Source organism: Sparus aurata, chromosome 10, assembly GCF_900880675.1.
Source record: "Sparus aurata chromosome 10, fSpaAur1.1, whole genome shotgun sequence".
Lineage (NCBI taxonomy): Eukaryota > Metazoa > Chordata > Actinopteri > Spariformes > Sparidae > Sparus > Sparus aurata.
Genome location: NC_044196.1, coordinates 1,192,713 through 1,215,734, shown reverse-complemented (window position 1 = coordinate 1,215,734; position 23,022 = coordinate 1,192,713). Strand labels below are relative to the sequence as shown.

Genomic DNA, 23,022 nt, shown 5'->3' with positions numbered 1-23,022 from the left:
ACCAAGAGGATTCTGCCTCTGAAGTAAATAAAAGGGGTTATCAACACACGTATCTTTTGTAATAATGGGATTATTAACTTAAGTCTCCTACAGATCACTCACAGCATTATGTATGTGTGCTACCCGGGATGTGTATGTAATAGGGGTGGGAATCTCTTGGCATCTCATGATTCGATTCGATTTTGATTCAGAGGTCAACGATTCGATTTTAAATCAATTCTCGATGCATCAAGTTTTTTATGTACATTTCCATGCAAGATTAAAAAAATAATAATTAATTAAATCTGAGTTTGCTAATCACTTCCTACTTTTTTCTCACTGTGTGACTACTTGGTACTTTCAAAACAAAGTATTTGTAATGATCCACACTTAATTTACTTCCAATATTTAATTAATAAAACAAATGAAAGAAATGTGGCAAGTCAACTGGAAGGTTACATTTGCTAGCAAACATCCAGCTTTGCAAGGAACCAAAAGGAAAAGAAAAGTGTTCCTGTAGCAGCATACATGTGGTACATTAATACAGCTGCAGCTGGTCGACGGTCGATTAAGGTGTTTGTATCACAGGTTGATCTGGACGTCTCACACTTTGCCACAGCTGACTGACCTCACGCTGAGTTCGGGCTGGATTTCAACATACTGTGCGGGCTGTTTGACAGTGTACAGTTTTCACATCAACTTGGATTCAGCTTAATAACGATGTATGCGGCTGGGAACGACGGCTTTAAGTAACCATTTGAACGCACGGCGGAATGACAGAAATACCCGATAGTTAGTTACAGGTGTTGCAAGTTAACCTGGACGCTGCGCCCTCAACGCCACAGCTAACAGCCAACAGCCATCTCCACGCAGCGCTCGAGCCGCTCGGCGTGAACAAATGCCTCAGACGTTCCACCCATGAGTTGTTTGTGAGTACAGACATTCACGAGACATCCCATGTTATTTGTTGTGTGCACGCCGTCAACTGTCCGGGCGCTGCACTTCCAAGTTCCGCCTTTTGCGTTTCGTCAACACTACATTGTCAATTAACATGTGGAAAATAGATTTTTGACATTTGTGAATCGATTCAGAATCATCCATGTCTGAATCGTGATTCATCTAAGAATCAATTATTTTTCCCACCACTAGAATGTAAGTGTGTGTGTGTGCGGATGTGTGTGTTAGTAAAAGGAAAGAAGCTAAGCGAGTGCTTAGCAGACAACAAAGAACAACACAACAACTACGTGGTACACCGTCTCCCTCAACCAGCGGCCGGCAAGCGAATTGAGGTTTGTTCATCGTCCACTGATCGAGCCGGAATACGACGTACTGAGATCACACACGGCGGCAAAACTACACAAGCTATCCACTGAGTACATCAGCATGAAAGAGCTCCTAGTGAGCGTAATAAAACAGTTAGCACACAGTACAGTCAACCATCGGTCCCTTCACAACATAGGCACAACAAAAACACGCTATATACTATCTGTTTCTGCCCAAACAGAAGACTCTTACTTGGGTCGCTCATTGTGACTAGTGTGTGTCTGACTCGAAACTCCAACTCGTTTTGATTGTGAGTGGGATCAGCTGTAGTGTCCTAACAGCTCATGAAGGCAGGCTGCTATCAAACAGTGGGACCAATCAGATGGAACGACCGGACCTCGGTGGTTCCGTTTCCTCCTGATGATAATTTCTTTCTTCTGCAGGTGGTGAGGAACGACTGGGTTGTGCAGCGTTCCTCTATGGATCCAAAATGATAATAAAGCATATCAAAACCAAAAACGCAAGTAAAACAAAAAAAGTCTCTGTCTAGTCCAGGGAGGAGGGAACTGAAGCTGAGGTCAAGCAAAGTGAAAAGCGTTGATCAAACCACACCCTCACGGTAACTGCTGAATAAAACCGGAGTCTCTTCACAGCATCACGTTACCCTGGCAATGCGACATGCAGAGGGGTCTCCTGACCTTTAAACTCTGAGTGATGTCATGGTCATCCTGGAGGAGTTTTTATGGCCCTTTGCCACTTTAAACCAATTGGGAATAGGTGAAAGCTTTGTGGGTGGGTCATACCTTGAATTACACCTTTTGAGACCTTTTGGGTGTTGGCTCAGTTTCGTTGTTCATAAATTTCTCCAGTTGATAAGGCCCTAGTAGTTAGGCTTTTGATTTTAATTACAGGCCTGAGCCATGTGGCATGAGGCCCAACACTTTATTTTTTAACACTTATTATTTAATCATTTACCACATTCAGAGCAAGGACATGTTTTTTCTCCTGTGTGAATCCTGATGTGTGTGATAACATGTTGCTGTAGGCGGAATCTTTAACCACATTCATCGTAACTGAACGGGTTCTGTCCTGTGTGAATCTTTGTGTGGCTGATAAGATGTTGCTGTTGGCTGAATCGTTCACCACATTAAGGACAAGTAAATGGTTTCTGTCCTGTGTGAATCTTTGTGTGTCAGATAAGATGTTTGTTCGGATGAATCTTTTACCACATTCACCACAACTGAACGGTTTCTCTCCTGTGTGAATCCTTGTGTGTCTAATAAGATCTTGCTGTTAACTGAACCCTTTATCACATTAAGGACAACTAAATGGTTTCTGTCCTGTGTGAATCTTTGTGTGTGTGATGAGATGTTGCTTTCGGATGAATCTTTTACCACATTCTGGACAACTAAATGGTTTCTCTCCTGTGTGAATCTTTGTATGTGTGGTAAGATCACACTTTCGGATGAATCTTTTACCACATTCACCACAACTAAATGGTTTCTCTCCTGTGTGAATCTTTGTGTGTATGGTAAGACTGTGCTTTCGGATGAATCTTTGACCACATTCACCACAACTGAATGGTTTCTCTCCTGTGTGAATCTTTCTGTGTGTGATAAGACTGTGCTTTTGGATGAATCTTTGACCACATTCACCACAACTATGAGGTTTCTCTCCTGTGTGAATCTTTGTGTGTCTGGTAAGATCGTGCTGTTGGCTGAACCTTTTACCACATTCCTGACAAATAAATGGTTTCTCTCCTGCGTGAATCCTTCTGTGTCTGGTAAGATGTTGCTGTTGGCTGAATCTTTTACCACATTCACAACAACTAAATGGTTTCTCTCCTGTGTGAATCTTTGTGTGTGTGGTAAGATCGTACTTTCGGATGAATCTTTTACCACATTCACCACAACTAAATGGTTTCTCTCCTGTGTGAATCTTTGTGTGTGTGGTAAGATCGTACTTTCTGATGAATTTTTGATCACTTTCACCACAACTAAATGGTTTCTCTCCTGTGTGAATCTTTGTGTGTGTGGTAAGATTGTACTTTCGGATGAATCTTTGACCACATTCACCACAACTGTAAGGTTTCTCTCCTGTGTGAACCTTTGTGTGTCTGATAAGATCGTGCTGTTGGTTGAATCTTTTACCACATTTCTGACAAATAAATGGTTTCTCTCCTGTGTGAATCCTTCTGTGTCTGGTAAGAACGTGCTGGTAGTTGAATCTTTTATCACATTCACAACAACTAAATGGTTTCTGACCTGTCTGAATCCTCTTAAAAATCCTCAGTTTTGAGTTTTTTCTAGATCTTTCACCACAGTCAGAGGTAGTAAGCTGTTCCTTGTCAGCACCATATCCTACACCACTTACAGCGACTTCAATGTTTTTATGAGAGTTTAAACTTGACTGAGGTTCTTTGGTCTCACTCCAGACATCATCATTGTCTTCAGCGTGAGGTTCAGGAGAGTCTTTAGCTTGAGGTTCAGGAGAGTGATCTGTCGTGTCTTCAGTCCCTGATTGTCGATGTCTATCAGGAACTGAGTTCCTGGCTGGTTCTGGTCCACTACAGTCCTGTCCATCAGCTTCTGTTTCCATCTGTTCAGTTTGTCTTTGATGAAGCTGTGAGGACTGAGGTTTCTCTTCATCATCATCTTCATGCTTCACAGGAATAAGAGTGATTGTGAACTCAGTGATATCAGCTTCCTCCTGCTTAATCCACAGTTTCTCCTGTTCATCTTTAATGTGTGGGGGATCTGGGTCCTGCTGGTCCAGACTGGAGCTCCACTCCTGCTGCTCGAGAGAAACCTTTTTCTGACCAAACAACAGCTGCTGGACATCTGCAGGACACAAGAGACAAAAAGACGAATGTTACGCCGCCAGAAAAAGTTCAAATCAAGTTGATATTTAGACAAATACTGGAGCAGACAGGTAACCCCACATTGTTCCACTGAACATCATGACAAATGACAAACCTTGATGAATTCAGTGTGAAAATGTAATATGGTTTGGATATTTCATTCTAAAAAATAAATCAAAAGCTAGAGCCCTATAAAATCTGTTATTTTTTCCCCAAATTCCGTTTTTTCCGTTTTGATTTTTGTGAATTCCATTTTTTTCCATTTTAATTTTTGGGAATCCTGTTTTTTTCTTAATCTTTTACTCTTTTTATACTACCCCCCCAAAAAAAGTTTTTAATGTAAATGCCTAAAATGTCCACAAATTAAATATAAATTATCTTAAAGTTATTGAGGTAACACACACATTTCCTCAATACTGTGCCGTACAGCACATTAAAGTGCATCAAAAACATTACAATACAGTAGAATATTTTGTGTTTTTACTGGTTTCATTTGGGTTTCATTGCATAATAACATAGTCAGCTCAGGCGGATCCAGTAAATGTTTGCATCCGTAAATTGTTCTGGAAATTTAAGTTGTAAATATTAAAAAAATAGCAGAGATGACCAACAAAATGAGAAATTATACTTGTGATGTTATGTCAACTTAGCATACCAGCTAGTAGTGAAAACACCAACCCTTCCCCTGTCATCTGAGCTCCCAGCACAGGCAGAGTCAGGCTGTGGCTAACTAGCTAACAGCAGCTATTCAATTCAATATCGATTTATAAAATCCTCTGAATCAATTCGGGCAAGCGACCCCCGCTGTCCCTCCCTGGACCTCTCGGTCCCCGCCTCCATCAGCTGGAAGCGCCTCGCCCGCGACCTCACTCGAGGGTCGGAGGGTCGGAGCTGCAGAGGCGGGTAGCCGATGTCTGAGGCATCGCTCTATCGGAGACAGTAAACTCTCAGCGCAGCCGGTCTCACCCTGGCCGCTGCACCGTGCGCCCGCGAGTAGCACTCTCCTCTGGGGAGGGAGGGGGGTCGTCGTCAACGTGTTACCCCCTCGCGTCTAGCCGGAGGGCGGAGGGACCGCGGTCATGTCTCTTTAAGTCAGACAAAAATGTACAACTGCCAACTCCCTGAATGAGGAAAACAAATAATTCCTGCATGGTCTCTGCAGCCCACCCACTGGTAACACAGCGCTCCTACAGGCGGTTCAGATTCTGCTCCTTTCGAAAGGAGTCATTATCACAGGCCAACCTCCTCTGCGCGGTGATAGGAGATATCAGAGCTCGACACACAATTGCCCTGTTGTTGGTGTATAAATCAACAGTGCCTATATTCTGTCCCAGCTATAGAACAACAGAAGAGACTGTGGTTGTGTTTCATTGTTATTGTCAATGTGCCTGCTGCGGTTCGTGCTAGCTTGTGTGTGTATGCTAACCACTACGCGTCGGACTGCTTTAGTGACGAGTGTCAGTAAAAAGCTGTCTTTGCCTCGAAACTGACCCTCCTAAAAGGATCAGTCTCAACCATACTGGACCCAGCAACTGCATCAGCGATAAGTGTCGCCGCGGTTTGATAGTATTTACAGTTGCCTACGAGTATGATGAAGTAAGCTGGAAACTGGCTAACTAGTTAGCTCCACTTTGGTCCGCTGTGCAATGGCGTTTGAAGCGAGTTTAATGTTAATATTACGATGGAGCTTGGTTGTCAAGGTAAAAAGTCTGGAAACATGTGCAGACTGGAGACAGAGACGATGCGAACAGTGTATAACAGTTTGGAGACGAACACAGCTTTTGCTAGCTGTTAGCCATTAGCTACATGGCAGTAGCTGTAACATCACATACAAACAAACTAACATTATCCAGCCAAACAAACCATTCTGAAAAGTCCTGCTGCAGCCGCAGAGTCTACTTCTTCCAGAGCCTCTGCTTCTGGGTCTGATTCTGGGTCAAACTGGTTTGGTTGAACGAAAAAAATCTCTGCGAGCCATAGTGTTACATCCACCGTAAACATCAGCGCATGCTACCGTTAGCATAAGGGGATTCCCCTCCCTGTGAGTGACGTAGCAGGCAAGGCTCCCCAAGTAGGCGCAGGCACACAAACAGAGTGCTGTGAACAGAGCTCAGCAGAGCGACTTTTAGACTGCTGGAGTTCAGGACCATGGATATGTTTGGGGCAATTCATATTGAATACAGAGTTGTTGGACCTCTGACAGCTGTGTGAAATTGATAAAAACCAGTATAATATGGGACCTTTATGGGGCTACTTATTGTTGTTACTCATAGGGCTGGATCTGGACAGGAACTTGTGTCACTATTCTGCCCTTTCACACCGCGAGACAAGTTCGTGCATCTGAGTGTCGCGATTTCGGTTTCGATACGTGTGTCATTACAGCCCTATTAAATATTTGCGCTGCCATACTCGTACTTCTTTGACTGCAGGGTTGTCAACTCTTAATCGTGTCTACTTGCGCAACGTGAATAGAAATAACCGTGAACGCGTGGCACCCAGCCAGAGTCTGCAGCTTCCAGCGCTACCTGAAGCGAACAGGTGCCCAGTTCTTAGCTGCGTAGCATCTGTCCATCTGTCTCCACTGAGTGGCAGCTTCTTAACAGGTGTGTTAAAAACAATAGATCTGTCTTGCCACTGTTGAAGAAATCATTCAAGTCCTGTTGAGCAGTTTGCTGCGGTAATGTGTTTTATCCAAAGAATATGTGTTCTCATGTGGAAGAGGAACGTTTGTCTGGGGGAAACTGCACGGGGGGAACCAAATCTGGGTGGCACAACAAGTTGCCGCCCCCCCCTCCCCACAGACTGAGTTCCCCCGTCAAAGCTGTAATGTAAACAAAAATGTAAGCATGGCGAAGCGGCTGCCCACCGCTCCGTCTTCGCCTGCGAAAAAACTGAGAGACTCGACATTAACAGTTCCCGAACGACTTTGATGTGTCAGGTGCACTGTTGTTTTGCAAAGAAGCCGACCTGAGAAATCATAATTAAAGGTGTAACGTTAATGCGTTAGAGTTAGCCACCTGTCCGATTCATATTATCGGCATATCACCAGAGTGACTGTTAACTGCTGCTAACAGTAGCTGCTGTTAGCTAGCTGGCCCCGTTAGCCACAGCCCTCTTAGCTGACTCTGCCTGGGCTGGGAGGCTTCTCTGGATCTGCCTGAGAGCTGACCATGTTTTTATTTAATGAAACCCATAAAAACACAACACATACTAACGTTACTGTATGAAGACATGATGAAGTCAAAATGTTTTTGATGCACTTTACTGTACGGTACAGTATTGAGGAAATAAGTTTGTCACCTCAATTAATTTAAGGTAATTTCTATTTAATTGGTGTACATTTTAGTCATTTACATTAAAAACACACTGTTTTTGGTAGTATAATAAGAGTAAATCGGGATTCACAAAAAATAAAACGGAATTTGGGAAAAAATAAAACAGATTTTATAGGGCCCTACAGTAGCATCTTAGGCCCCGTCCAAACGGCAACGCTCTTTTGCAAAAACACACATGTATTGCATCGTTTTGGCCGACCGTCCACACTGAAAGGAGGGCGTCTGCTCTTTGGAGAGTGTGAACAGCAGGGTGGGGGGGAGGTGTGGGGGCACACTTTAACATAGTGATCTAGGTCCAGACATCCTGAGACCAACTGGTGTTACGCAAATGTGTATCTGCAGGGTGCCGGAGACAGACAGGAATGACCATTTAGGTCTGGAGACCAAAGGGCTCTTTCCAGACGTCATTTCAAATGTGTATTTTCTTTCTCATTGTCTTTGGACAAAATGTTTAGTTACATGATCGAATGCTTCCTGTATCTGCTTGGGTGCAGACGTTTTTCTGCTTGCTCTCGCTTCTGCTTGCCTCTCTTATCACTGAAAGATTACAGGCAGCAACTCCTGGATATTTACAAACCACTGGGACAGCAATTAACTGACTGCTGCTGCCTTATTTCACTTTTTTAAAAATGTTTCTTCCAAACTCAGTACTTTCAGAACGAGGGCTTCAAAGTAGCACAAGCCTATTAGCAGCTAAAGCCTATTAGCAGCTAAAGCTAACTAGCACCAAAATGCCTCTTGTTAACCTGAACCTTCAGAACATCCTTCAGAAAATTGCTGAGCTGGAAACCAAGATCCACCGGATAGAAGTAAATGTGGAAGTGAATGGACTATCTGGGAACGAAACTACTCTCCCATGGAATCAAAACAGCAGCGAGAGCCTGCTAACACATGGCTAATTAGCCCCGACAATGACTCGACAAAACAGGAGTTCAGGGGACTGGATAAAAAGCCCAGGAACACATTTCCCTGCTGGAATACTCTTGGAGCAAAGCCTAAAGATAAATCATTTTTGGGAGAACGAGTAACAGGCAGAGCCCATCGTCCTGAGATGTGTGATGCAACTGGTTGGCCTGCACTTTTCCTCTGAAAAGAGTGCCTCCTCAACTCCCGTACCAAAGAGGAAAAAAAGACCACAGAAAGAGCTAATGAATGGACCACAAACACTGATTGTGGGTGATGTTGCTGTGAAGGAGGTAAACAGCTTTTGCAGCAAGAAGAACACCAAAGTACTCTGTTTTACTAACGATATGGTCTCCTACATCTCAGAAAAAAATCTGGACATTGTTGCTGAACATCCAACTCTCCACCAACCCCAACCAACTCTCCCCCCTCTCCAGCCAGCCTCAGCCTCTCCCCCTCTTCCCCCCTCCTCGATTTTTCGGATGAGATGAAAAAGCTGGTCAATGTTGGACTCAGACTCACACCCCGCCCAAATCTGCCACGCAAAACGTCATCATGCCCCTCCACCCCCTCTGAATAATCTTCGGCCTCTACAGTCTGAAAACAGCGAAGCACATCCTGTCCATGCTGACAGTACAATTAACGCTTACTGATATGTGCCTGGTCCGGGCTACGAAGTTGATATCACTACTGTTTTCCCCCGAGAAAAGCCAGGGCCCCTTGGAGTTCAGGCAGCCTCCTCAATTCCTGTGCTTACAGGTAATAGAAAAATTGTGAATTTGTTGAGAAACAGGAAATGCGGGACTAAATGTGCCAATCCATTAAATTTATCTCCCATTCCTCATCAGCCACTAACTGTCGCAAAAAAGTGCACAGTTGGTTTTGATACTGTAACTGTAGCTCTATTAAACATCAGATCTCTGGCAGGAAAATCTTTTTTAACACATGAATTTATCATCAAACACAATCTTACTTTTATGTTTTTAACTGGAACTTGGTTAGACCAGGATAACAGTGCAGCTGTTCACATTGAATCAAGTCCTCCAAATTTCTCTTTCATAAGTAATACTGGAATGCATAAATAAGGAGGAGGTGTTAGTATTCTTTTTAATGAGTTACTCAAATGCAAGCAGATATTTTATGGAAGTTTTACTTCTTTTCAATATGTTGCTCTTCAGGTAAACTCATCTTCTCGAGCTATAATTCTAAACATCTACAGGCCACCTAAATACTGCACGTATTTCTTTGATGACCTTGTTGAGTTACTGTCTCTTATCTGCACTGACTTTGATTGTGTGTTAAGGCAGGAACACACCAGCCCAACCGTTGGACGTCTGAAGCGTTTGGAGAGACTCGGAAGAGGTCGGGAACATATATGTTTGGTGTGTTCGGCTCTGTCGGAAGCTTTCGGAGCCGCGCGGACGTTGTCGGATCCGACTGAGCATGCGAAGTCTGAGGAGGAGGGCCGTCGGACGTCTGAGCCATTGGATCCTCCGATTGGTTGTGTGCCAGCTGAATGGCCGTTCTGATTGGCGGTGTGCTAGCGAATCACCGCGGTGTGTGGGAGGGACGGAATACTGTGTGCGCTTTGTTTTTCTATGCACTCCGTTCCGTCATTCCCCGTTTTCATGTTTTGCAGTAGTGGCACCAGACTAGTTGTTACGTCTGTTCAGGACGAATTAATTTGTGTAAGTTTGGTAATGCCTCGCTGCATGTTTAGTATGCAGCTGTTTCTTATCGGAAATAGTTAAGTTTCGTTTTGATCAAAGTAAAAAGAGTTGCATGCATAAGGTTCTCGTTTACAACTCACAACACAAGCGCCACCCGCTTATTGCATCTCGCGCAAGCGCAGAAAGTACACGCTACTGTGGCGTAGTCAGCACGTCGAAGCAGTGTGTTCAATGCAACTTTTCTGCCGAACGGGTCAGACAAGAGGCAACGGAGTGGTCGGAGAGTGGTTGGAAAAGGCAGTTGGACGTCTGGGCGGTGTGTGGGGGCCTTTAATTGTTGTTGACTTTATCATCCATGTCGACAAGCCTGAGGACAGATGGACTAAATAACTGTGCTGTGTTCTTGATAACTTTGGACTCACTAACCATGTGACACAGCCCACACACAACAGGGGCTACATCCTGGACTTAGTTATCTCAAAGGGTCTGAACATTTCTAAGTTTCTGGTATCTGATGTTGCTCTCTCTGACCATTACTGTATTTTCTTTAAGAGTGATATATCAGTGCACACAAATGTTCAAACTCAGGTTGTCTCAAAGCGATACATCACTGAAAACACTGGTGACATATTCATTGATGCTTTCTCTTCCCCACCACCCCTCTCTAGGTTCTCTGTCAATGACCTTGTACTTCATTTCAATTCCAAAATTCCAAATGTTGTGAATGCCACTGCACCCAGTAAAGTGAAGGTGGTCTCTGGTAAGAAAAAATCTCCTTGGAGAAATGCCCCGCTTGTCAAGATGGAAAAAAAGTGAATGTTGAAAAGCTGAGAGCAAGTGGCGAAAAACAAATCTCAAGGTTCATTTTGACATTTATAAAGAGAGACTTTACATTTTCAATTTAGAATTAAAAAAGTCAAGGCAGTCCTTCTTCTCAGACATTATCACCAAGAACAAAAATAATGCTCGTGCCTTGTTTGCTACTGTCGACAGGCTAACAAACCCTCCTGTGCCAGTAGCATCTGGACATCTGTCTACCAGGGCTTGTAATGAATTTGCATCATTCTTCACTGCCAAAATTCAGAACATTGGACAAGCGGTCAGTGCCACTCTACCAGGTACTGGAGGTGTGCTGTCATTTTGTCCACCTAAACCCAACTCTAATACCCTGACACAATTTGATCCAATTAATGACAAAAACCTGCAAGACATTATACAGCATTTGAAGTCTTCCTCCTGCAGCCTGGATATTTTACCAGCAGGGTTCTTCAAAAAAGTTTCAGACTGTATGATTCCAGACCTGCTACAGATTGTTAACACGTCTCTTCTCTCAGGTGTCTTCCCCCAAGCCATTAAGACTGCAGTCATTAAACCACTCCTGAAGAAGAGAACTCTAGACACATCAGTAATGAATAACAATAGGCCCATTTCAAACCTCCCAATTTTAAGTAAAATAATTGAAAAAGCTGTCTTTCAACAGCTGAACAATTACTTAATAATAAATGGCTGTTTTGGTGTTTTCCTACAGGATTTCGACCACATCACAGCATTGAGAGGGCTCTTGTTAAGGTCCTCAACAACATTCATTCAAACACAGACAGCGGAAAAATCTCAGTCTTAGTATTACTGGATCTCAGTGCTGCGTTTGACACAGTCGACCATGATATACTACTGGATCGACTGGCAAACTGGGTTGGACTCTCTGGTACAACACTAAAGTGGTTTAAATCTTATCTGAATGAGAGTGATTACTTTGTGTCTATTGGTGACTACACATCTGAACGGATGAAAATGACAAGCAGAGTACCCCAGCTTTCTGATGATGTTCACGTTGCGTAATTACGTCACTTCATAACGTTCCCATGGCAACAGGGGAAAATGGCTGCTCTTGTGTGAAGCAAACACAAAATTTTTCAACTTTCTGCTGAGATATATGTGACTTTTTTGCAACGAAAATGCGGGGATTATGAAATCATGCAAGCCCTGCATATTTTGCGTGGAAATCGGCGTATTTGAAAAAATGCGGCCCCCACATAAATATGCAGACTTTGGCTGATTATGCATTGAATTATGTGATCGTATAATCAAGTTTTTCTGGAGGGACTGAATAACACAATATGTGGATTAATTAATGTAAAATCAAAAAACAAAGTACTTATAGAAATCTGACTTCTTAGCTGTGTATCCTGTGTAGCTGTGAGTGATATGCAATTGCCATGTCATTTGTGTCAACATGAGTTTATTCACATCATCATAATACTGAGGTTTGGAAGACATGCAATTCAGCTGTTATTCTGAAAAAGCAATACAACACTGATTTATTATGAGGCTATTTATTGGAGGGCAAGTGCACACTAGAAATACAGGCTACACATCTAAACATGTGACAAAACCAAGAAATGACTACTGTGACTGTTAGTAGGAACAACAATGTTTACAACAGCAAAGTCACAGCAATCTCAATATTTGGAAGGAGTTTAAGATTTGTGGCAGATAAACAGCCGACACAGACAGCTGTCAGATTATTAACTCTCATTAACAAGCAGTTAGCTTAACAAGGACAAATGCACACTCTTCTGAAATATGACTCATATTTAAGCAGTTGAACAAGTGAAAGGTGACTTGTTAGCCCCCACAAGGAAGTTATGTTAATGGGATTATAACTCACAAAGGTTCAAGTCGCTCCACTGTCACGTCTTATCTACGTGCGTATTGGAGTTCTCCATGAGGCCACAGCTTCTCTCTCTCTCTCTTTGTCTTCAAAATAAGAGCTTTACATTGCACCCCATTGGAGTTTAGAACTGGGTTCTTGGCGGGGGACTTTTAATTTGGAAGTAGCGACCGTTTGTAGAGAGAGAGAGAGTGGAGCTGCAGTGGACAGAGAAGCAGCTTTAGGCTCAACACACTCACAACACCATATTACGTACAAAATACGTACGGTAGATAACAGTGGTGTTTTTATACCGCCTTTTTTTTTGGACATCCCTTTGCACAACAGGAATTTATTTATTCATTTAAAAAACACATAAAAAGGGCACTTTATATTAGGAGGTAAAAAGGGCAAGGACTCAAGCACCCCTTGGGCCTTATGTGTGCACGTGCCTGCTGGGCGATATGGCTGAAAAATGTATCACGATATAAGTGTTTCATATCAGTCGATATCGATAATTATTGATTTTGTTTTTTTTACCCATTTGAAATAAGTTAAATTTGAAAAATAACCCTTTGAATGGTGACTACAGGTGAGATTAAAAAAAAAAAAATGAAGATTTTTCAAGATTTCAGAATCACAATTGAAGACAAAATAGTGTAGAAGCTGACATTGCTGTTTGACAATACGTTAATGGGATAGTTCGGGTCTTTTGAAGTGGGGTCATATAAAGTACATAATCTATAGTCGGTCTGTTCCCTACGGTAATTGCCGTTCAGTGCAGCTTCAGTTTTGAGGAGCAGAGAGCCGCTCCAGCCCAGACGCTACACATTAGCGCCACTGGGCCGTTGCGCTAATGCGTAGGGATATGGAAGTTCTACGGTCTGTGTCTGAAATTAAGTTTTGTTTTGATCGTAAGTAAACAGAGATGCGTGCATAAACCTCCCGTCCAGCAGCTGGGCCTCACACTATATTTCGCCGCTCGCAGATCAGCTGTTTCTGACTGAGTTCAATGAAATTATTGAAAGTTCTATCGAACGTATTTTCTATTGATATTGATCACATATCTATTTAGATACCGTTATCGTTTTATCGCCCAGCCCTAGTTCTTCCACCTCACATGTTGAACTTTTATTTACGACTGTAGTTGTTCCTTGGTCTGACATTCCAATCCCACTAGTCTCTACCCTCATCCAAGTTCAAATACGTTCTGAATAACTAATAAACTACAATCTCATTTTCATAATTTTAGCAGATTTATGAATGGCATAAGAAGGTCATAAAACTGATGCTTTCACGTTTCTCAATGTATTGTTAAACCAGAATGAAGTTATTGCCCAACATTGTTGGAAATGAACAATCTTTAAAGTCTGTGTAAAGCAAAATCAGCCATTTTCTTCTAAACACATTAAACAGGTCATAAATGTGTTAACTTAAAACATGTAAAAGCCATTCGACCATTTAGAATTTAATTTTGGAGCTAGGCTCACAAACTGTTTTCAACATTTCTGTGTTCAGGATTTAATGGGCGGGTCAGAAATCATGCAAATCATGGCCACATTACGTAATGCGGCCATGATTTGCATAAACTCTGCCCTGCTGCGGAAGTGGTATAAATACGTTCAGCGCGTCAGCTTCAGCGGTTCTCCCACTCGCTCTCTAGTCTTGGATAGCACTGCTTACAATAATTTGCAGCTAGCTAACCCGCCAACCAGTCAGCTAACCAGTCATGTCTCCTTCACATCGCTCATGCATCTTTCCTGGATGCCACAGTGTGCAGGGTGACGGCGCTGTTAGCTTATTTAATATTCCGTCGGATGACAACGTAAGGACACGGTGGGTCGATTTTGTGAAGAGGAGCTAACGTTACTGTGGGGAGTTAAACATCACCACCACCACCCATCTCTGCAGTGTCCACTGTACCCCTGATAGCTACAACAACTATTACCAGGTAATGTCTGGATTTCTGCAGAGACCATTGACGCTGGTCACTGGGGCCAAACCGACCCTCTCTGTCCCCGGCTTGCGTCCTCTCCTCCTGCCAACAGCAAGTGCCACCAGCATAATGTGGCTGCTGTCACCGCCGCCCCCGCAGCAGACCCTCTCCGTCCTGCTGACTGATAACTACACAGGTCCTTCACTCAACTAAACAAAAGTAAAGTAGTAACTGTAACTGTCTTTGGCAACTTATATGAGGAAAACAAAAACCACAGCTGTATGTGGAGAAGTGCTTGTCCTGCTGTCCGTCCTCTGCCTGTCCTCCCGACTCTTCCTCACATTTCTGCTCAGAAAACAGCGTTTGTCACCGTCAAAGACTTTAACCGCGACCGTCAGCAGTCCTGACCGAGAATTCAGGGAACTTCCCCCAGAAAACAGCGTCCGTCCCCACGAGTGACAGAGTCAGACAGAGTCCTGTTTACTGATGGTGATTATGTATAATTTGGGTAAGTGTACCTATTAAGCCCTCGTCCCATATAAGCGCACTTGTGACTTCTGAGTCAATTGAAAAAAAACTACATCACCATTTTTGCTGGTTCATGGTTCTTCAAATGGAGCTGCTTGTTACATAAATTATACTTTTGATTGTAAGCCAATCAGATTTGGCGATCTTGAGTTATTGAAGCACATGTGCCTGCTGCTCCCAGAAGAAGTTACAAAAAAACTTAGGTGATTTTGATGCCCTGAAAACCAATATATTTTTTTCCATATTTCTACTCCTGCTTTTGGCAAGTACTCATGTGTTATCGAAATTTAAGAGATTCGTGCTTAAAATAAAACATATGTTAGAATTTTATTAGAATTAGAAATGTTTTTTCTTTTGTAGTCAAAATATGTGTTTTGGCATGCTAGCCAACAGCCCACATGCCTAACCCTAACCCTAACCCTAACACAGTCACTGCAGAGTATTGTTCATTGCAATGACATTAAGCATGATAAGCATGTGTAGTTTACATTTTTGTAGGCAGAATATCCTATTGAACTGTTAAATAGATAATACATGTGTATACTTATCTTTATTTATTCTTTAATTAACATTTTTACCAAGTGGGCTTAAAGGAAACACTAGCAAAAAAAACACACCATTTAGGGTGGATGTAAATAAGTACAGCTAATTACTTAAATGCATGATCAATTGATACTTTTCATGTTATGTTAGTAGAGCATATATAGATTCATGTCATGTAGTTGTTTTTTAATGTCATGTGTGTAGAAAAAATATATTCTGACTTTCAACCAGAAATTCACTGATGTTCCCTTTAAGCCCACTTAGCTATGTTTCAATGGAAATTTTCTCCCTTTTGACTTTTGAACCATTTTCTTGCCTAATATTTACCTCACCTAATCAATCAGCTTCATAATTCAGATAATTAAATACCCAAATCTAAATATCAGTGATGTTGCATAGGTCAATTCATTCTGGATAGGCCTACATTCTATCCTACCAATTTTCAACCCTTTACTTGACATGACTAGAACACGAAGAAAGTACAGCTCACGCAAACACACGGCAGAAGCATGCCGCCTTTACAGGGAGCGAACAATGACAAATCTCTCAGTTCTGGCAAGAACTTACTCTTTAATGTTAACCCACAATGGTTTTAATTGTTTCTATGTAAGCTGTTTTTATGCTTTAAAAATCAATTAAAGTTATTTGTTTAATTGTAAATAATGAAATTGACTCATTTATTATCCTTAAAATATTAGTATTGAACCAGGAAACTGCCTTTCTTTCAGTCATTAGGTCTTCAGAAATCTAGATTTTTGGGCAATTGTAAATGCCAACAGTACAATGTAGGACAGAGATACAGACAAAATGACAACACATATTGAAAGATGAGGTATTGAAGAGTAATTTCCATTCTAATTTTGATTTGGTTAATGAATAGTTTTTTGGCTACATTCCAAAGAAGACATGTTGTAAGTTTAGCTTTTTCTGTGTTGACAACACAGCAAAAGGCTGATCATGCCTATTTCAAATGCCATTTACAGGCCAGAGGAAAGGAGTGGAGACAAAATGAAAATAGCTACTGAGAGCTAAGACATTACATCTGTTAATAGAATAAGTTTGGATTGTTAAGATTTTTAAAATATATATGTATTTATCAACAAATCATGAAGTGGGCTTTTATTTTACATTAAGTACCCATTAATCCCAAAACAGACTTTTAGCATATTTTGACAAATTAAACAGTAAAAATTAAACAATAAAAACATATAAAATTGGTATAAATGAATTATTGACACTTCAAATGAGACATTAGACTATCATTTTAACTAAAATGTTCTTACTTTAATGGGGGCGGTATATATTAAAAATGTCTGAAAAGCAGATTTTGGTGGGCTTAATAGGGACATTTGCCATATAATTATGTCATTTAGCGCGAAAAACTTCACTCTGTCACTTTCCAGGATGTTTGGTGGGTCAGGATCTCAATCACTACACATTATAACAGCATCCATATGATTATAAACTGTTCGCAGGTATAGATAGACAAGAGGAACACCTGGGAAAACACTGAACATGAAGTTTACCCCCTTCGCGCCGCATGGGCGCGATTCCAGAGCCTCTAACTGACACCATTAACTTTCCATGATTTTGCAATTTTTTTAATCTTTCAAATTTAGCTAAGTGGCCAATGATACATGTTTCTATGGTGTGACAAACTCAATTCACAAATTCTTTGCTGCTTTACACGGTCTTTAACTTTATTAGCAGCAACTGTTTGCGATTGCACCCCCTCTAATATTGGCTATTGTTATCGGGCCAAAAAATCCCTATCGGTCGGACACTATTTGCAAGCAACAGTTTGTATATCATAGCTCAACTACAAACATGGCATATCAACTAAAAACGGTAAGCTGTCCGTCCACTTTAAGTATATAAACAATTATTTTTCTTAAAGTGGACTTGCCTTTTGTGTTTAAGTGTTAAAGTTTTAGCTAAATGCAGCCACGAAGCTGAGCTCTTATGTTCAGTCTCGCTCTGTGCAAGGACACGCATGGGCAAAATGATCGTGTCTCTAAATTATTAGCCTATAAAATGAAAAAAAAAAAACAATTGTCCAAATATTCCTCAACAGCTCTTGAGCTGATATCACTAGTTGACATAGCATATTTTCGTAAATCATGGGCCCTGATTTGTCGTTTTTTAGTCGAAATTTCACGGCTTTGGTCGACCAAGGATTTCTTTGGTTGATTACAGCCCTAATGATAATAATAATAAAAATAATAAAATAACAATACATTTTATTTAAGAAGCGCCTTTCAGGACACTCAAGCACACTTTACAGAGGGACATCAAGAAGCTTTTTCATGGATGGCCAAATGAGGCTGTGTTTGAAGGTGGGATGTCAGGGATATTTAGATTTCTTGTGAAATCCGATATTCCAGGGTACAATTGGCTGTTTTTGACTATTTTTGATTTTGCCATTATATTTCACCTTAATAAATATTTACCTTGCCTTGTTTGGTGTCATTATTTTCAGCACAACCTCACATGTGTGACTGTACAGTTATTTTTTCATTTTGACACACTATTAAGGAAAAAGTAAGATTTTTTACTGTTCTGTTCCGTTCCGTTTTCTTTCCGCCTTTCCGTGAGGGTTGCGGGATGTTGCTGCTTTTTTCCCCCCTAAGGGGTTGCAGGGCTTACTGGGGCCAAATCCAGTTTACTCGATGGGCGAAGGCCAGGGTACACCCTGGATGAGTCGCCAGCTCATCGCGGGACCCTTACTGATGGCAGTGGCTGCCACACAAGGTGCCAACTGCACTGCAGATGCAACTTTGGGGTTCAGTATCTTGCTCAAGGATGCTTCGACATGTAGCTTGGTCCCACCCTGGGGAGCTGGGATTCGAACCAGTGATCTTCTGATCACTAATCAACCGCTTAGATTTTTTACTGTGAAAACCCCAAAATGTTTAATAAACCAATTGCATTAGTTATAATGCAAATATAAATTGTTGTTTGCAAAATTTGTGCATACATTTTGAAAATTTACAAAGTTATATGTAACTATTTACATTTAAATACAGGCAATGCCTCAGGCTCAGGCTTCAATGAAGAGCTGCACTGCCTGCTCCACATTCAGCAGTCTCCTCATTGTTTTGACTAAAAGACAAAAAAACGATTACACTACTCACTAAACACACACACTATACTAAACACTGTATAACATACTAACTATACACTCCAAACACGCTATATGTCACAAATCTTTCAACTCTCAAAACTCGCCATCTCTGTTGCTGTCTGTATCACCGCCGGCGTCCCTCCCACAACTTTCCCTGTTCCTAAGCAACCAGACTTGCTGCTTGCGGACACTTTCATGACAAAAACACGTTTTTACCGTTTCTTCCTGCACCAGACGCAAAGCAAACATGACGGAAATGCATGCCATTATTGACCGTAAAACTGGTTTTGTGACGTGGCGGTGCGCTCGGTCCGTAAACTCGGGAGGTGGGCCATGTGGATGGGCTAGCAGCTAGCTACACATGAACATCCACAGATTCCGATTCCAGTTTGTTGTCCTTGTGTATGCGGATCTCCTCAGATTGGAACAGACTCGATCCGGACTCGTTTAGTCTCATTAATCCACAACAGTCAGTTTAGATTCACAAAACGGGATGGAACCGCCGGCAAAATCTTGGTCCAGCTTGCGTTGCTGCAGGTATAAATCCGCTTGTTTGTGTGTCGTGGGCTTGAGCTCTGCAGTGATTGTGGCTATGGTGGCTATGGTTGACAATGCTAGCGAAATTGGTAAAGCATTCATGAAATAATTTATCAACGGTTTCAGTGCAGTCCAAACAAATCTGACGTCGCACACCCTTAATCCACGCAGCAGTCATGTGGTAAGTCTCAGGTCAGTCTGATCCTGATCCGCAGAGATATTTAAGGAACACACACACAGACAGACAGAGATTCCTTGCTTTTATAGAGAGATGTAAAAGAGAATAGCTCTCATTGTTTAGGTGCTCATTAGGGATGTAACAGTTACTGGTGTCACGGTTAACCATGGTAAAATTCCCGATGATGAAGGTTACCATTTAAGTTTTAATTGCCATGATAACCGCCACGGTCGGTAACCACGGGTGTGGAAAACTTGTGAGATAAGCATGCGCAGCGTGCAACGTGTGCTTGTTATGTAGTGACGAAGACAAGGCGGAGGAAGGACGTGACAGTAGCGGCCCTCAAGGCATTTTTCAGCCTTCAAGGGGAACCAAGTCTCAAGTCTGGGCGTATTTTGGTTGAATGCTCAGAAAACAGCTGGTCGAAGATTGCAGCCCTGTCTGCTGGAGCTGTGAGAAGAAAGTTGTTGCAAGGGGTGGCAACACATCCAATTTATTAACTTTGACTTTACGACTATCACCCTCAACTGTTCAGCGAATGCAAGATAAGCTAATCTTAAGATCGTGTGCATGATGTATGTGTATGTCGAGTTTTCTCTGTGTAATTTGCAGTTGTCACTAATGTACACTGACCAGATAGTGGTATTACTGAACGAAGTTGATCCGTGATTTGGCACGTTATCTGAACCGCTCATTAACTGTAGATTTAACTTTTTAAAGTCGACCTAATAATTCCCCAAACATTGCTGCAGAGCTGCAGTGAGGAGGATTTGAAACAAACACATACTGGGTGGACTGAGTTAGTGAACACACACTGACTGAGATGACTGACTTTCTTGTCAGCTCCGTTCACCCAAGCAGTGTCTACCTGTGGCTCAGCAGCCATCTGACCAATCAGAGTGACCGAGTCCACTGACAACAGACGAGCAGGCAGACAGAGAGACAGACAGACAATATATAAGTAATATCAGAAATATATAACACTTGTGGATTATTTGTAGAACTGACTATATGTAAAGAATAATATAAAATGGTGAATATAACAAGTGTCTAGATAGAAATGAGAGCATAAATAGAGTATTCATAATTCATTTAACAGCAATAATCCTTTTTGTTTTTACCCAAAAAATTATCCAACCTGTTCCTCACAAAAGTGATCTGACCTAAATTGTGAGTTTTGTGATCTGTTGGTTGCACTTGCACTTAGTAATAAGTAACAGTGACAGTAATAATTAATAATGACATGTTCTATTCTATTCAGTCTGCTGGCCAATCGAGTGCTGCTGCCACTACATCTCATTCTACCATATTTAAGGTTTATTTTGCACAGATTTGATACAGTCTTTTATACTTATTTAATGTTGATTTTGCAGTGTTTTGTTAAGGTTTTTGATTTGGGCTTTTTTTTAATACATAATAAATCTATTTAAATATAAATCTTGGTGAAATTACTTCAATGTATCAGCGTATCAGTGTTTTTACAGCATTTTGAAGACTTTTTAAAAAATACCGCGGCATACTGATAACCGTGATCATTTTTGTCAATGTTACCGTGGTGTGAAATTTTCATACCATTACATCCCTAGTGCTCATACAGTGAGAATCAGATGACAGAGACATACATAATTACCACTATACGATCACATGTTTGTGTTATACTGAAGAATATAGAAAAAGACTGTAATAATATTGAAATGTGTTTTTATATTAGTCTATTCTGAAAGCTAAAGGAAAACCATCCCGAGCTGGAGATCTGAATGATTGCAGTTGCGTCACACTGTGGATAACAACTGTGTGTCGCTGATGTTTGGACCAGTAAAGAGAACCTTTGTACCGGCTTTGTTACATTAAAAAGGAACCAGACTGAGAGCAAGTCCTGTGTGGCTGTGCTGTCCTTCCTGGACCCCAGACACTAAGAGGACACATCCACCACAGAACCACCTCAGAACCACCATCGACCCACCACAGACACAACCCGTCAAATATACAAAAGTTATATCTACACTTATAATATATCTAAAGTTATATCTAATCTAAACTATTCATAAAAATGCTGATTTCCCAACAGAATGTTAATTGAAAGTAGGGTTGTCAAAAGGATTGAAACTCAAAAAAGTATCAATACTAAAATATTGTATCCAGATACATTACTCATTTTCAAAAGTATCGATACCAATACTTTGCATTACCTCAGACCTGAAACTTGTTATCATAGTTGCAGTTTCTTTTTGCAAAACTGTTGTTTATTATAAATATTTAACGTGTGGTTCTGTTAATTGTTACATGTTGTAACAGAGGTTATTTTTGCATTTTTCTTGTTAATCAAAATATTTCTTTTAAATTTTGGGGTCTTTTTTTATCCTTGTGGTATCGAAAATGGTGAAGTGTATCGAACATTTTCCTGAGTATCGGTATCAAATTGAAAATTTTAGTATGGTGACAACCCTAATTGAAAGTAGAAAAAGCACTAAAGTCCAATACAAAGAGATGTGTCTCACTCAACCAGAATCTGGACACAGTTCGGCTCTGGTTCTGAGTCAGTGGGTCACATGACCCGGAAGCTATTGAACAAAGATGCAGATTTGTGTCGGTGCCGACAGTGAAGAAGGAGGAGAACGAACCTGCTCTGTGTAACCGAAGCTGAGGCGTTAAAGCAGAGTCCAGTAGGTTCCGGTGTCGCTGGTTCTGCTCTGTGGACCGACACAGTTCCTCCTCGTACTCTGCTATCGTCCTTTCAAACAGCGCACATATCTCCTCAGCAGCCGCAGTCAGTCGCTGCTTCACCAACGATCTCAGAATCTGGACTTTAGACATTTTCACACAGTCACACTGTTTACAGCTAGCATGCTAAGCTAACGTGTGTATACTTGTATCTGGCGGGAGATGAGTCTGAGAGCAAACAGCACAAAGTCCATCACACACGTTCATTCAGACTGTCACTACGTCACTACCGTGGACGGCTCATCTCTAATCGATCATCAATAATCACAAGAAAAGCGATCTGAGCGGCAGGAGAGTCCACGAGAGTCCAGGAGAGTCCGGCTGCAGAGCTCCAGTGTGGGGTCGCTTCCGGTCCTCAAGCCTTAGGCCGGGAAGTACGCGCAGGAAACTTCAAAATAAAATCGTTTAGACACAATCAACTTCAAAATAAAATCATGCACACACTTCCGGTGGAAGCGCTTTTGTCGCGATTTTGTCGCTTATTCATATTTAATTAATCAACATTGTAATGTTAAAACCATTAATTTCTTAAATGTGACATACATGTTGATCTTGCCACTTATGTCGAGGTAGTATGTGACGTCAGTAGGCTTATCTGTATCAGTGTAGCAACATATCGATTCAGTACGTCATCAACATTAATTCTGTCATCATAAACTCCGTCCATGTAGATTAGTGACGTCAGTTTATATAAAATCATTAAGCTTGCTGAGCCTAAAGCCTCTCTTCCTGTCTTTAACAAAAACACACTTATTGGCAAGTCTCAAGTAAATAAACTAAAGCATATTCAGCACT

At 41.5% G+C, this 23,022-nt stretch overlaps 2 protein-coding genes across 3 annotated transcripts in view; one reads left to right on the top strand and one right to left on the bottom strand.

Annotated features, from left to right (window-relative positions):
• LOC115590038 (Fc receptor-like protein 5) overlaps positions 1-23,022 on the top strand; it is a 435,016-nt gene that overhangs the window by 110,263 nt on the left and 301,731 nt on the right. The window lies entirely within an intron of this gene.
• LOC115589978 (gastrula zinc finger protein XlCGF57.1-like) lies at positions 873-22,581 on the bottom strand. The gene is made up of 2 exons (XM_030431193.1): positions 22,128-22,581; positions 873-4,082 (listed from the first exon to the last, which is right to left on the bottom strand). The coding sequence occupies exons 1-2, from the start codon at positions 22,318-22,320 to the stop codon at positions 2,557-2,559; spliced, it is 1,719 nt and encodes a 572-aa protein (XP_030287053.1). The 5' UTR covers positions 22,321-22,581; the 3' UTR covers positions 873-2,556.